We start from the raw sequence: 16,459 nt of genomic DNA on the forward strand, positions 1-16,459 counted from the left end.
ATAAAAGCATATTTCTGAGAACAACCCAACACAGGCTCAACCTCCTCCTGCAGAACAAACCAGCAGCAGCACCGTGCTGGTGTCAGAGGTCACAACGCCCGACTCGGACTTGGAAACCCCTGGTTTTTCTTGAAGAGAAAAGCAAACCGAAGAAAACAACTCCCTTGCAAGATGCAGGGGTTTGGGTTTGCCTCTTTGCTTCCCTGCCAGTCCCCTGGGGTGTGAGGGACTGGCCAGCCCTCAGTACCCTGTGTGGGACGGCTGCGCCCACCCACCGGCCAGACAGAGCGCCCAGGAAAGAGCTCCTCCAGTGAGCCCAGCAGCAAAGCATGAGGCCTCTTCCTCCTGGGAGAGTTCCTGGCCCTGCTGAGGACCTGCAGGTAGGCACAGGGGCCATCAGAGCTCCAGGTGGCTGCTCTGAGGCAGGGCTGGTGCAGGAGCACAGCAGAGGAGCCGGGTTTCTGCCGAGGCCGGTCCCTCTCCTGCACCAGGTCCCTGATGCTCTAGTCCCTTGTGGGCACCTCTGCCAGGCACCACAGGGCTGGCCAGTGCTCCAACACTGCCCACGGGCGTTTGTTCAGGTTCTCATGTGCTCAGAGAAGTTATTTCACCCCTGAAGATGACACCTACTCCACTCCCCCAGGGACACACCCTGAGCTGCACACGCCCGTCTTTGCCAATAATGAGTTATTTACATACACCTTGGGAATTTGGAGCAGATGAAAAGCACCTCCCCCCCCCCACCGCCTGCAGAACCCAGGGCTGCTGCAGATAAAAGCTGTTGCACAACAAGGGTTTGCAGCACCTCAGGTGTGGAGTCTCACCTGAGCCCTGTGGGGGTCGGCCCCCAGTCCAGGCAGCAGCTGGTATCTGTAAGAAATCAAATCCCATGTGTTTATTCTCCTCTGGCTTGAGATGGAGAACAGATGATGAAAGCTCTGAACCAAACACTGGCATTACCTTAAAAGACAAGAACAGACCACTGTGAGTTTTAAAAAAAAAACAAACGTTGAATTTTATTATTTTTAGACCATTTAAAAAAAAAGACCAAAAGGATTTAAAAAACACCATCTCATAGACCCACTGCTCTGAAAAAAACACATCAATTCATTGAAGCATCACGTGTTCTCTCAGTTGTAAAGTCAAAAGTTGCCTGGAGCTTTTGTTGCAATTAAATATATTTTTTTTTTTTTTTTAGGGCTTTTGCTTATATAGGGCAAATTGTGGCCTTTTCTTGTAGTTCCCAGAGGTTCTGAAAGCTCATGACAAGCAAAACTACTATTTTTTACCATTTGTGCCGTATCAGTGACTGTCTGCTCAGAGAACATGTGCGTGTTTAAACGCTCTCCTGCTCTGTACTGTGCCAGGGCTCTGGCTGAGGCCACACCAGGGTCTCTTGGTAGCAAAAAAAGGAGTTAATTGGTAAAGAAAAGCAAAGGCTTGCTGAAAGGAATCCTGCACCACAGGAAAAAATCCCTGAAGATGTGTCATTTACTGCAAGACTACACTGAGTCCTTTGGAGCTGGATCTCCTGACACGCTGCACGCAGACCACGAGCAAGTTTCCATCACTGTAGAGCAGCTCCTCTAGAAAAACAACTAAGTTACACCGAAAAACCCCTAAACCCCACCTTTCAGCCTCATTCCAGAGCTGCTCCTGAGGACTGAAAGCCTTCTTTCAAAGTAAAGACCAGGGCAGCTGCAGCAGAACTTGCGGTGGGACACAGCGGACTGCTGGATGAGGAGAGGCTCCAGGTGACATCAGGCCTTTGCTCCAAAGTAACATCAGCTTTAAATGCCTCAGTCGTGCAGACAAGTCAGGGCTGCAGCCTGGGTGAGACACACCTGCAGCTCACTGCTGCCACACAGGGACAGGAAGGGCCTTTGGAAAAACTGCCAGTCACTGCGGCTGTGGAAGGAGAAGGAAGAGAGAAGGCCTGATTTCTCACCTAAAGCCAAAACTAAACCCAAATCTGTCTTTCTAGGGAAGAATTCCAAGTGATATAAGCCCCTCTCCACGCTGCAACAGCCGTGCCTAGACACATGAGGTTCCTTTTCTGCCTGCTGCAGGACACCCTGTACCTCCACAGGGCCCCTCACATCGCTACACTGCTAACCTGACGTGCCATCAACCCCCGGGGATCCTTTGGAGACAAGTGACAGAGGCAGGGAAGGTACAACAGCCGCGGAGCACGTTCTGAGATCACACAGTACTTCATGACAGACACAGTGGTTATTCCTTCTTGTCGCCCTCCTCGGCCGTGGGGTCTGCGGGCGGCTCCTCCACGGTCGCGCTGTTGCTCTCCGAGCCCGTGTTGCTGTCGCTGGTCCCCTCCTCGGCCGTGCTGTCCACGCCCTCCTGCCCGCTCTCCTTGTCCTCGGGGGTGGAGGTCCCCTCCTCACCGTTCTGCTGGTTCTCCGCGCTCTCCTCCGCGTGAGGCTCCTCTGGAACAACACATTTCTCAGTGTCACCCACGTGCCAGTGCGTCTGTTTGGGTTGTGCAATTAGGATTTAGCTGCAATAAATCCGAGTGCTCCACAGCAGTTATGCCACTTGGAACGTGCAGGGACAGGCACAGCTGAGGGACCTCAGCGCTGAGGATGCACGTGGTCCTGCCACAGCATCCTGATGTCACCCACAGCTGCCTGACCTCAGAATTCCAGCCACAGGAAAGCCATGTGCCTTGTTAAACAAGAATTCCAGAAACACTGGAATTCAAACTCCTTGGTCCCCTTTCCTTATGCCCCTGCTGTTGCAGCAGTGACTCACAGAGGTACCAGCCACTGAGACCCCTGAATCCAGCAGCATTTCCTACTGCCATTGCCCAGAGCACAAAGCAGCTGGAAAATCTACCTGAGAGCAGCTGTTCCATCCTCCTTGCTAGACACGGATACTGGGACAAGAAGACAATCCCAGTTGCTCCCAGTAAACCAATGGCTAACTTTGGTTTAGAGAGCATTTTTTTCCCTTGGGTACATCACACACAAAGCATGGCAGGGGGCTCTGTGTTCTTATCCCCTCCCCTCCTAAACTGAGTAACTGAGTAAGAAAGCAAACGCCTGTGTTCACCAGGACACAGTGAACTGTTCTGGCTGAGCTGAGCCTCCTCAGGGACCCTCTGAGATCCTGGTAGGATTCCCCAGCAGGTGTTCAGGTGCAGTTACCTGTCTCCATCGGAGTGCTCTCCTCTTCCTTCTTCTCCTCCCCCTTGCTGGCTGCCTGCTCCTCCTCAGCTGCCAGGTTGTTCTGACTGCGCTCGGCTTGCTCAGCTGCTTCCTTTTCCCTTTCCTCCTGCCTCTTGCGAGCCTGTTCCTCAGCCTGGGCAATCTCAGCTGCAATTTTTTCCATATCCACTTCCACCTTCAGGCTGCATAACTAGCAGTTAAAAAAAAAGACGAAAGCTCTTTTACTACCTCAGGCTGAAATACAAAACATCAGGAAGCCCCAGTGATGAGTTCAGTGTTTCTGTGTGCAGATTGATTTGATGAAGGTTATATGAAAATCTTCAGTCACTAGGGAGATACAGGCATATTAACAAAAATAAAGGGGCAGGGGATAAATAAACAACGTAGAGCTTGTATTTGAACACAGCCAAGGAGAAGAGTGTGTCCTCCACAGCGGCTTCACCTTCCTTCAGGTGCTCCTTCTCAGGCCCAGCCTGGAGGAACTCTTAAACTGTGCTGGCCCCATGTCACCACTAAAGGTCACTGAAGGAGCAGGAAATCGTCCTGTGCTTTGTACCACCCACCCCAGGGCACTGCCTCAGCAGCTGGGCCCTTGCACACAACTAAACACAGGACTGACGCACTTGTACCAGAGGGGAACCAGCAGCTTCCTCAGAGTAAGTGAAGGAAAGTGAATCGTACCCTTTTAAGCTCGTTGTTGAAGGACTCTGTGCTTTCCAAAAACTTCCTCTTCTTCTCCTGGTGACGCTCCTCAATTTGCAGCAGCTCAGCTTCGAGTTTACGCTGGAAGTGAAATAAATGGTAAGAACTTCACTGGGCAGACGCCTGAGAACTGGGTAAAGCTACAGCTGTGCACAAAAATATTTGTATGGGTTTATTTTTAAATATTGCTCTAGTACATAAACATCCTTCTGCCTGCCTTGATCTGACAGCCGACAGCTCAGAAGTTCATACTGAAAAGTATGAACAGTAAATGGGCCCATGCAGCACATGAGGCATATTGTAAATGAAGCTTCCAGCATCAAATGTGCACATTTTCTTTCCTGTTCTGCACCCCTCAGGTCTGGATATACACAGCCCACAGGTAGAGACACACTCCCACATCAATTACATTCTCATAACACAGACCACAATTCAAAGGAAAGAAGGGAAACCACCCCCTCCACCCTCCAAATAATCTGTTAATTAAAAACCCCAACACATCTCTATCTAATCCTCGTCTCTCTTCACCCACACTCACACTGACCATGCTGACAGGGTTCTTTTGGTAACATGAGTGTTTGGAAAATACAGGCATGTGCCCAGTCAAAGCTGGGTGAAACATGTAGGTGTGACCTCACCAGATTTCCTTGTACGAGTTTAACTTTCAATCAGAAATGTTACAATAGGGACAATTTACTGCAAAAAGAAATCGTTACAAACAAGGTAATGAGTTGTCAGGTACCTGAAATCACAACTCCACCTATTACCCAGCAGACTTTTGCTGTAATAATACAGAGGGCTGTATGTCATAATGTAAAGCTATGGAGTTAATACCTAGGGTATCCTACAGAACAAAGTGCAGTTTAACGTGATCCTCAGTAACAAAACAGCCCAGGTGGTGAAGTCTCACATCCTGCAGCTCCCAAGCAAACCTAGGGATTAGCTCTTGGAGTGCAGAGAACATGACACCCAGCAAGAACAGTCATGTAAGCGATCAAATGATCCGAGACCTGGAGTCCAGCCCAGCACCATCAGGTTTTAGCTGCATCCACGTCCTTTCTCTTTACCTGATGAACCATTAAGGACTGAACCTGGCGTTTCAGGACTTGCATCCTGGCCGTGGTGACCACGGAGCGGACGTCGGGCACCACGCTCTCGCTGAGGATCTCGCTGATGAGCCGGTGGTTGCGCTGGAACCGCGCCGTGGCCGTGTGCTTCATGGAGAACCCATCGTCGTAGTCTGCAACAGAGCCGGGGGGAACTGCTTCAGTGCCACATGGAGGGAACTGCTTCAGTGCCACATGGAGGGAACTGCTTCAGTGCCACATGGAGGGAACTGCTGCAGTGCCACATGGAGGGAACTGCTTCAGTGCCACATGGAGGGAACTGCTTCAGTGCCACAGGGAGGGAACTGCTGCAGTGCCACATGGAGGGAACTGCTGCAGTGCCACATGGAGGGAACTGCTTCAGTGCCACAGGGAGGGAACTGCTGCAGTGCCACATGGAGGGAACTGCTTCAGTGCCACAGGGAGGGAACTGCTTCAGTGCCACAGGGAGGGAACTGCTTCAGTGCCACATGGAGGGAACTGCTTCAGTGCCACATGGAGGGAACTGCTTCAGTGCCACAGGGAGGGAACAGCTTCAGTGCCACACAGGGAAGGAACTGCTTCAGTGCCACAGGGAGGGAACTGCTTCAGTGCCACAGGGAGCCCCGAGGCTGGCACTGTACCCACATTGCCGCTCAGTGAAACCCCAGCGTGGTGTTGGCACGTCCCAGAGAGCACAGGAACACACACGGAGCACCAGGGAATGGGACAGCACTTCCCTGGCACAGCTCTCACAGCCCATTTCACACGCATCTCCCACAGCTGGAACTGGCACTGACCTAGTTACTGACTGCCTTGCTTTCCACATTTCCACAGTAAGGGGGGATATTAATACACCGAATAAAAGAACCATCCCTGACTAATCACGTTAGCAGAGCAAAACCCAGAGCAAAAGGCAAGCAGGACAGTGACTCCTCTGTAAACAACCTTTGTAGCACAGATCAAAACCACTCACTTTTTGAAACACTGAGGACTGAAAGCATGAAGCAGTGACACGTGTTTACACATCACTGAAAATTCAGAGGAATGCATTAACAGTATTCTATTTATTTATTCTATTCTATCTATTTATTAGTAAATGCATTTCTCTAAAGAGAAATCCATTCAGCAACAAGTATGAATTATATCCCAGAACAATGTCACATAGGGAAGTCCAGAAGTTGAATTAACTTTACATCAAATATTCCTAATGGAGATGACCTTCTGACTATTCACAGGAATTTTAAGGAGAAGCCTAACACCATGCCAGGAGGTACTACCAGAGAAGAGAACTAGTTGAATCAAAGTTTCTGTCCCCTTTGTTTCAAAGTGTTATGTTCAGTTTCTCATTGAGGTATCTGTTTAAACAAAGTAGAAAGAGATAATGGCTGGTTCTGCCCAAGTTCACCTGGTCCAGGCAGCACAGAACAGAATCTCAAGTCCCCAAGTTCCAGCCAGCCCAACACTAAATGTATTTACTTAAATGTTGCAATTACCTCACACAGGGGAAAGTGCTGTTTGCCATAAGGTTTATCTCAGAGGTGTGCTTTTACGAGGGGGAAGGAAAAAAAAAAAGGGTGTAACTGAGTACATTTTTCACCCTCAGGTTTCAACAAGTATTTCGTGATGAATTTAAAAGCAGCCATGAGGTGTGTGAGGCTGACTTTTCCCACTGGGTGGGGTGCATTTCCTTGCAGTCAAATAAACTTTCAGAATTTTCTCATCAACTTGTCAGCAGCAAGGGCACCTCACTCCCTAAACAATCTCAAATGACAGTTGCTGAACACATTGAAAGTTCAGGTGCTCTTAATCACACCTGAACTCTGCCTGTCAGACTTATGTGCTTCTGGTAATAAAAGCACAACATTCCATCCAAGCTGGATTAAATCAGGCAGCTAAGCCTTTTCTAATGCATGGGCTAAAGCTGTAAGCAGACTGATTTGGTTTGAACTGTAAGCATTACTTCACACTTAAATAAGAAGGGCTGGAATAACTTCTGCCACGGGTGCCACCTTATTTTTGGGAACAAAGTCAGCTTTGTCACGGAGTAAAATGCGATAATCGGTATCAAAGGCACCAGAACAGAAAGGCAGCCATGTGAGGTGCTGGGGAAGGTGTGTGGGGGTGGTTTTGTGTCTCTCTGCTGCTGGTCCTGCACTGAGCCCGCCCCGCTTACCGTCGGGGTCCTCGGCGGGCTGGATGCTCATGTAGGGCTCCCCCTTCTCCATGCGCGACTGCCTCTGCCGGCTCTCCTCCTCCAGCGCGGCCTCGGCGCGGCTCTTGGCGTTGATGTAGGCCAGGTAGGCAGGGGAGTTGTGGTAGGCCTTCATGGACTCGTTGTACTCGATCTGAAACGTGACCAACACGGTTTGATGGCACCGCCGGGCGACCCCCGGCCCGACACCACCACCGTGCCCCTACACGGGGCCGCCCCGGCTCGTCTGCCTGACACACCGGGGACCAGGTTCTCCCAGGCTTTCTCTTTTACAAGTTAGAACTCCTTCCACAGTCCATTTGTGTTTTAAAAACACAGCTGGGCCTTTAGGTCCGTTTCAGTTTTACTAACCCAAAAGTGTCTCAGAACAGCTTTGTTTTCTGAGATTGCAAATTCAAAACACCTCAGAACAAGGGTGATCGACATTTATGATCAAGCTCTGGTTAAGATATAATTAGCAAACATAAAACATTCTCAATAATTCTCTGGAGTTCTAACTAGATCTGTGATTCTGATTTCTTCTCTTTCCTTATTCCAGCATGTCATGAACCAGTTTTCAAAATCACTTACGATTTGTCCATTCTTTGGCCCATCCCTGCACTGGGATGACAGAGAGAGCTGCAGCCAGACTCCTGTCTCCTTCTGCAGCAGGATGGCAGCACTATCTTCACCTTCTTTGAAATACCTTCTCCCTTTGAATTGCTTTCTTTAATCTCACTTTTAAGATTTTTTTATAGTGATTTAAGGTATTTCCAATGAAAAAGGAGATATAATCTACGATACTGTTAAAGGTACCTAAAAGTCTTGTTTTCTTTACGATGAGGACCAGAATCCTCCTGCCTGGGCACTGCACAAATAGAAACCAGCTGGCCCCTGCCCCAAGGAGCTTACAATCTAAACAGCATTAGCAAGGTAAAAGATAGAATTCCTGCATTTTTTCTTTCAGCTACGAGCACCCAGTTTGCAGTACTTCTCTACTGCCTTGGAATAGAACCAGCTGAGATTTGACCAGGTGTCCACAGCCCCAGATGCCTGCCAGGTGTAAACACAGCACATCAGCTGGACAGTTCTCCCCTTTGTACCTGAGAACCACAAGAACAGCCTTGTACAGGTGCTCAGCACTTACCAACCTAGACACGAGGAGCTGTCATCTCTTCTCATTAAGATCAATAAAACCAAAACAAAAGCACAAGAAAACCCTACAGGTGGTAGCATTTTCTATTAAGAAACAAGACACTAATGCCACAGTGTGGAGTTCCACCAGGTTACACCAGGAAAACCAAACCCCACGTGACTGGAAGTCTCTTATGAACAGCAGTAGTTGCAGAGCACCAGTTTTGAAAGAGGATTTTGGTGTTGAGACAATCTTTTCAATACTGATGTTGTACAATCAAATCCATTCATTAAACAGTTAAAATCGACACTCAATTATAAATACTTCATTTTGAATTAGGTCTAAAAACTGACCAGTCACAGTTGATGCACAGTTATTTAAAAAAAAATCTAAGAGACGTGTCAGGACAAACTTCCACTTAAGTTACATACAGGGCTCTCGTGAATGCCTCAAACACCCCTGCATGGGGAAGATGAATTTTTCTTCTCAGACCAGTTCCTAGAAGAATCAGCTGTAATAAACATCCCAGATTTCTTCCATTTACCTTTTCAGCTTCATATTCATTCAAATACTCTTGCTTCTCTTCATCAGTGAGATCTCGCCACATTCCTCCAATAATCTTGCCAATTTCCCATAACTTCAAATCAGGATTGGACGCCTTCACTTGGTCCCAGACCTTAACAGAAACAGCTGGAGCTTTACTAATGATATCTAAATACTTCCAAATTAAACATTTTATATTGTCATCTCAGTGTTCTTTCTGGAATCACCATGAAAAACAGGATTAAGTTAGGAATGAGTCTGGCTAAACTATCTGGATTATTTTCTGGGGCAGGAAGTCAGTAGGAAGCCAGCTACTGAACCAGGCAATTGCTGAGTGGCTTTGGTCTCATGGGAATATTGCCTTTAACCCTCTCAATTCTCTTCTTAAATGCACATCGCTGCATCTCAGGGAAAAAAATGCTACTGAGTAAACACATCCAGCAGTAGATTATGACAAAGAGACTGAGCTTTTCAGATCAGAATGTAACATTTCACAACATTTCAGTCTTGCTGATCAATCTGAGTTCCAACAAGTTCTGACTCCACCAAAAAGGTTTCTAACTTTATAGGGAAAAAAAAAAAAAAGGAGAGCTGCCAGTGTAATTTCTTGCTGCACCACTTGACTTTTTTTTTTTTTTTTTTTTTTTTTTGTGTGTGTTGATGTTTTTTGGCCTAAGACAGACAGGCTGGTAAAGATACTTTACCAGAAGTGGAAGAAATTCCTTCTGGCTCACCCGCTTCAGCCAGGCTGCCATGCCCTCCCCATGCCCCATCAGACTCCAGACTCCACAAGAGTCTCTCTCCTATTTCTGTCACACAGTTCACAGAATAGCGAAGCGAACGTTGCCACGGGCTAGGGTGGTGAAGGAGAACATGCAAAGTCCACTCATTGCTACTCTTCAGTCCAGCTACAGCACTGCACCAAGCCCAGAAAACGCAAGGAATACTTCCTTTATATAAAAAAGTTCTGTCAGTAAGTCACAGGAACTCCTGAATGTGGCGGGGTGGATCCTTGTCAGCAGACAGTGGTAGGAATTAGCATTTTAGCAATTTTTCCCCCCAAGAAATTGGCAACTGTGTGACCAGACTACTGCTGCCTTTGTTCTGCAGGGCAGACTCTGGACTTTACATCCCCTTAAGAGAGCGCAGGCTGTTAGGAGTCAACGTTTAGAAGCTGAAACTAAGATCATAGCAATTAATTGTTAGCACAAACGAACACTGACTTTATTACTGACGGACACGGCAATACCCACCTTCCGGCTGTACCGCATGTAGGGCATCAGGGGCTTGTCTGGGGGTTTGGGGGGCTTGGGAATGGTAATACCAGAGGAAGCCTATAAAAGAACCGGATAAATCCATTCGTTAACGGGATTGCTGGACAGTTCCCACACGCTCTAGTGTCGGAAAACACTCGCTCTCGTGCATTCACACACCCCCACCACGAGAAGCAAACAACACCACCAAAAAAAAAGAATGACCCAGTCTGTGAGCAGGGACTAACTAGAGAGCTGGTCCTCACAGCAGTGATTTCCAATGTGAGTTTGCCCTTTTCTCTGTGAGTTTACAGGGCAGTAACTAGATAAAGCCTCTAAAAGGGCTCCGTGTTCCTAAAACTGAACTGCACAGCTTAGGAACTGCCATGGAGACACCAACCCCAGCAGGCTGGCTTTTCTCACTTCTGGTGAGCAATTTATTTTATCTGCTTCCATAAATTTAATGTGGCTACTGCACAGGTGAAAAAAGATATGGAGAAAGTTTAAAAGCATTAAGTTAGAGATGTACCAAATAATTTTAGCAGTTGCCTGCAAAATTCGTCAGTGGTAATTTGGAGCCAATTAACAGACTCGTATGATAAAAAGAAAACAACCCTATGCAGCCGAACTGCAAATGTGTGCTCTGCTTGTAGCCAAGCTGTAATTAATTGTCCCAATTAGCCTGTAACATGCTCCTGTGCTCTATCTTCCCTTGGCTTTGACGCTGTCAGGCACTGCTGGCACTACACAAAAGGACACTGAGCACCAACTGCTGCTGGAAAGCTGCTGCCTCCCCTCATGTCCCCTCAGTGCACAGAACACCCCACGGGGTTTCCTCCTAGAACAGTGCAGTGCCATCACAGCCCCTGCCAACTGCAGGGTCTGAAACCCTCCGCTCTTCCAGCACTTCCAGGAGTTCTGTTACATTAAGTGGGTGCATTTAAATAAAAATATAAAAGGTTCAAGACCTTTCAGGACTGTGGCCCATAGATCAAATACTTGTGTGTGGCCCCAGAAGGCCTGTGTTCAACGTTCAGTTTTCAAATTTTAACTCCCCGACAGTCTTTTTGTTTTGCTGAATTTATGGAGCTCTATGAACAATGCATACAGAACTGTGTATAAATAATGTGCATGAGGTATATGCATCACCAAAATGTATACATAGATACACATACAGATGGGTTGGAAAAACATTAACGGAAACTGTTTAATGCTTTTAAATTAAGAGGGGTTTAAAGACACCATCCATATACTGGGATATGCATGGCAGAGCAGGCTGTGTATGTTTGTGACATACAGAAACAATGGAAGTTCTCAGACAAAACCTGACTTATTCTTGTGTAAGGAAATAGTGTCCGTTCAGTCAATTCCAGCTTGTAGGGGAAGGTCCTTTCTGCAAATGCTTTAACAAATAGAATGAACTTCATATGTGAAGTTTGAAAGAAGGTTTATATGAGAGGCATAAAAGGAGTACACTTCATTGAAAGCACCATGCATTTGGTCCTTGAGAAATCTCCGTATCACTTTCCAAACTGATCAGATGTTTTAAGGTACAAATCTTACATCAAAAAAACCTTAAAGTTTTGAGATATTAAAAAAAAAAAAAAATCAGGGATTTGCTCTATTTCTGTTGTGTTATGAAAATGTTACATTTCCCCAGTCTATTTTTGTTTCCTAACTCCATCTGACTCTCAGCACTTCATCCGTGTTTGAAATGAAGCTGTCACCTCCCTCATCACTTGCCTCCTTCTCACTTTGTTTACTCTATGAAAAATGAATGTAACATCCATTTCCCACACACTGACACATTTAAGAGCTGAAAGGATTCTATTTTATTATCACCACACTTTTGTTGAAAAAATAATGACTGAACTTGGGACTGTGCAGTTATTACCAGTCTAAGCCTGGAAAGAATAATAAAGGCTTGTACCCCTCATATGGCTCAACAGGATGATGCAACAACTATCAACGATCTCCAGTTTGCAAAACGCTCTTCCTTATTTTTGTGCCAATGAACCTCAGCAGAATGAGCAGTTCCCTCCCTCCAACAATTCGTACCCAGCTACAGAACTCTTCCCTACGCATGCAGTGGTCACTGAAGACCACAAAGTCTGTCTTTTTTGGAGTTCTGCACCACAAACCATCACCAGTTCTCCCTGCTGAGTAGAAGCTCATTTTTCCTGCAAAAGGTTTCAGAGTGAAGGGGGAAGGGGGGGAGGGTGGGGAATAAGAATCAGAAGTAAGTTGTTTTTTTTTTTAATAAAGAAGTGGCAGCAGCCAAGACTCTGAAGAACCTAACCCTAAAGCCATTTCTGGTCAATTCCTGGTGTTTGCTGGAGGATGTAATAGTTGATTCTCCTACCGTGACCCGGCTGTTGGTGCCCGGGTTCCCTCCCAGCCTGTAGTTGTTGTAGGCCAGATGGCTGTATGGATTGTATCCCACAAACCCTGGGGTGCTGGGCATTTGCTGATGGAAACAAATGAGACAAAAACACGAATGAGAAATGAGCTCAAACGAGGAAAACACAGAAATGAAAATGAACTGCAATATGGCATGCAAAAGCAACCAGAATTCAAACAAGCAATGAGGTGTAGCAGTCGGTGTCTTCCCAACACACACAACTTACTCCAGTACAAACCTAGTAAGGAAACAGGACTTTTAAGCAAATGTGTCACTGCAAATTTCTGTCTGAAGTCGGTGATTTTATTTCTATTAACTGCGTAACTTATTTAAACAAGCATTCCGTAAATCCAGCTCATTGCTAATAAAATTTTCCAACATAAGCCACCAAGGAATTCAGAAGACTCTCATATCCGAAGGGGGAAGGTTCCAGGATGACACAGCACCCAGTGATGGGGCAGAAACCCCCTGTATCCACATTTACACCAGTGAAAATCCCTGCCTGATTTTCTTCCCAGCATTTTGCCTTCCCAACAAACGTGGAGGGGGGTGGAAATCTCTCAAAGCACCATCTGTGCACCACTGCCAGTGGCTGAAGACAATTCCCAGAGACATCCCTCTGTTACAAGGCAGACTGAGGAACTCTAGTTCTGCAAAAAGATCTACAGGTTAGAAACTACAGACTAGTCTGAACAGACCACCCAATCCAAGACAATTCAGAAGTTAATCAATACCTCTTCATTCATTCATGAAAGTGGATCAATTTGTTCTCACCTCAGTCATGTAGAGAAAATTCTGAGTTCTTTACCTTCCTCTCTCAGTAATCTAAGGACACTCAAGTGTCACTGGGTTCCCTGTATTCCCCTCCTCGCTTAAATTTCTACCTTTTTCCATTATCCCCCACTTCCCAATCAAATTTTGTTGGAAAAAATGGATCAGCTATTTAACAGTGACCGTGATTAAATCCTGACTGTCGTGGTCCTGTCACTCCATTAGGATTCATGAGAGCCTGGAGTGTTTTTAGACATTTAAGCACCATCCCCTCAGTGTCCCTCTCTCCAGTAGCCCCATTAAACATTCCTACAGTCTTTCCCTGGGATTTGCTGGCCAGACCTGTTCTAGACCACAGTTACAAAAATCCTAAAAATTGGTTCAGGACTCCAAGAACCAAAGTATGACACACACAGACACTGAACAAAGTGCCCTAGGAGCTGACTATGATGTCTCTGAAGGTTTCAGGTAAAGGCAGACTCGCTGCAGGATTTTATTTCTTAACACACAAGTGCAGAGGAAAATTATCCTTTAACAGTCAGCCTTCAATAGAGATTATTGCCAAGCTTTTTAACTCAGTCACAGCAGCTGCCATGTGCTCATCTGTATGCCGGGGCTCATGACATACACACTCACTACTTCATAAGACACCATTTTACTGTAGTTTTTTTGTATTACCATAACAGGTTTTGAATATGTTGAACTACACCTCTTCAATAAAACCAGGTGACAATTGTAATCTCCGTCTGCTTAATTCTTTATTTCTGCAAGACAGGATTTAAATGTTACCAGGGAACTACCTTGCAACACATGGAGACTTTTTATTTCAGCTACAGTACTGGGACTTTGTTCACTGTAGCACCTGGAACTGGCTGTGGAAGAACAAGCAAGGTTATTTGGCTGCTTTATGACTTGCATTAACAGAGCACAGACCATCACCTGAAGGACTGCATAAAATATAATATAAATAGAAGAAAAGCTGCTTGTTAGACAGGCAATGCACATCACTGGCTGCAGGTGTTTCATGCACCCCTTCTGAAGGGTTGTACCACAGCAAACATAAACAGTTTAACATCTGTATCCATGCTACATCCCAAGGGAATCCCATGTGTGTGCACAGCTCCCCATGCAGGAATCCAGGGCTCAGGGTGGGTCCATCGTGTTCCTCCTAACCCTGGCACAGATCTATTTCGCTGTGTGCAAAATGAAAACTCTGAGCAAACTATGCAAACCAAGTTTTATTTGTGTGAATTTATGAAAACATAACTTGTATCTATGCACTATACCATTTTCAAGCCTCTTTACTTGCAAAGTACAGCACAATAAATTTGAAGGATCACTTTCCATCTAATTCTCACCCTGCAGAGATCAAGGACACACTGTTGGGTAACAGTTTTCCAATCTTCTTAAGTTAAAAAAAAAATCACTATAGCATCTTTGCTCATTCTTCTGTACAGAGGATTTATCATAAAATCCAAACTATTCAGAAATGTGACCAAAGAGGAGCCTTTGCTTTCAAAGAGTTCCCTGCCCACAGCACACTGGTACTGCAGCACCTCTGTACATCCAGGAATGTCACTGGACAGGACTCAAAGCTCCCATTCATGTTTTCCTCAGTGTGATTCCACACCACTTTATTAGAAAGTAAAATACTTCCCATGTCCTAGACTCCAAAATACCAGCGATTTCAAGGAGTGCAAGACTGGCATCAGGAGTTTCATTGCTCTGACCCAATATAACAGGATTTTGCATATTCCTACATTCCACTGAAATGCAGCTCAGGACAACAGAAACATTAAAAAAAAAATGCACTGTCTACCCATGATTTGGGCACAGGCTCAGTGGGAAGTTTTAGAATTAAATATGTCAGTTGGCTCTTAACTACTCCAGCACTGCTGCAACCCCCTGTGAATCATTTCAGACAAGTGACTGCTCACAGAAAATTCAGTGTCTGCAAGGTCCAGCCTCAAAGGTGAAACAAATTTATTCAGCTCCTCTTTCACAAAGTGCTTAAAAAAGAATGAGATTAATTTAAGCAATTCATATCACATTAATTAGTGCTGTGTTTCTGATACAGGAAGGTGATGCAACTCCATAATTATTGCTCTGGGAAGTTACTAAAGGCTCTGTGTTAATGAGAAAAATCACTATACTTACGGTTGCAGGAGCTGGGGTGGGAGGTGGGGCATAGGATGGCCTTTCTGTTAAGATAGAAATGTAAGCACATTTTTTTTTTCTTGAAAATCTGAACGAATTCTCTATAAGGCATCTGCTGTGGCCAACATTTTTAAAGCAATTTACCAAAATAAGACAGAAATTCTACTCCGAAAGACTTTGCATTTTGCCACTGAAAAGTGAAAAACAACACAAGAGAAAGAAAAGAAAGAAAAAATGAAGGCCCCCCTTTGCTCTAAATCCCAGCCTTTTATTCAGGCAGAAGACTGGAGAATCTGTGTGTGCATTTATATGCACACTAATTACAGGGAGGGAGAGCAAAAATGCAGTCAAACAGGATTTAGAAGCTGTGATATCTGGATTTCCTATGAAAACAATATGCCAGGAATCAGCCACAGCACGATTTAAGGCCAAGAGTTTAGTCAGGAATCTCTGCACTTCCTATATTTCCTTATAATGCCAGGAACAATGGGATTATCTCACAAACAGGTTCGCCTGAACCAGATCTTTAATTCATCAAGTTAAAGGAAGAAAAATCTGAAAAAAAAAAAAACTTACTTGACATTTTGATAGTCAAATTTTCAGCCACCTGACATTATATTTGTACTTCTGCAAGACAAAAGAAGATCACGCCAGTGAGTGCTGTGCCTCTGCTCCCCCAGATCTTTGAAGCTTCAATTACTATCGTTACCACTGATTCCCAAGGAATTCGCCAATTTTGGAATAAGGACAAAAGGGCATTTATAAGCTTAGGTGTTACCTCTTTGAAAAACTAATGGACTTTCCAAGGAATCCGGCCTTAAACAGCTGTGCAAGAACACGCAGGCTTAGATCATCTTCATACTAAAGGTTTTAAGCAAATATATTTTTTTCCCCACTAAGGAATAAAAAACACACGCCCCATTATTTTACACTGACTCCTTCAGAAATCTGGTACTAATGCATAATCGACCAAATCGTGTATCTGGGCACATAAATAACCACCAAGCCCGGCAGCCGCGGTCTCACAGGCAGC

General features: G+C 45.5%; 1 protein-coding gene across 4 annotated transcripts; it reads right to left on the minus strand.

The window, feature by feature from the left end:
* Positions 1–1,130: 1,130 nt before the first annotated feature.
* On the minus strand, positions 1,131–16,453 carry SMARCE1 (SWI/SNF related, matrix associated, actin dependent regulator of chromatin, subfamily e, member 1). 4 transcript variants are annotated; one of them, XM_018088427.2, is made up of 11 exons: positions 16,205–16,453; positions 16,003–16,053; positions 15,427–15,470; positions 12,460–12,564; positions 10,098–10,178; positions 8,846–8,977; positions 7,149–7,320; positions 4,955–5,127; positions 3,867–3,968; positions 3,165–3,375; positions 1,131–2,444 (listed from the first exon to the last, which is right to left on the minus strand). In XM_018088427.2, exons 2-11 carry the CDS (start codon positions 16,007–16,009, stop codon positions 2,233–2,235), a joined length of 1,239 nt encoding a protein of 412 aa, XP_017943916.1. In that variant the 5' UTR covers positions 16,010–16,053; positions 16,205–16,453; the 3' UTR covers positions 1,131–2,232. The 4 variants fall into 4 exon arrangements, with proteins under 4 accessions (XP_017943916.1, XP_017943918.1, XP_017943919.1 ...); XM_018088429.2 differs by lacking the exon at positions 8,846–8,977; XM_018084620.2 differs by lacking the exon at positions 12,460–12,564 and having other exon boundaries at positions 2,233–2,444.
* Between the last annotated feature and the right edge of the window lie 6 nt (positions 16,454–16,459).

Source organism: Manacus vitellinus, unplaced genomic scaffold (genome assembly GCF_001715985.3).
Source record: "Manacus vitellinus isolate BGI_N305 unplaced genomic scaffold, ASM171598v3 scaffold_72_pilon, whole genome shotgun sequence".
NCBI lineage: Eukaryota > Metazoa > Chordata > Aves > Passeriformes > Pipridae > Manacus > Manacus vitellinus.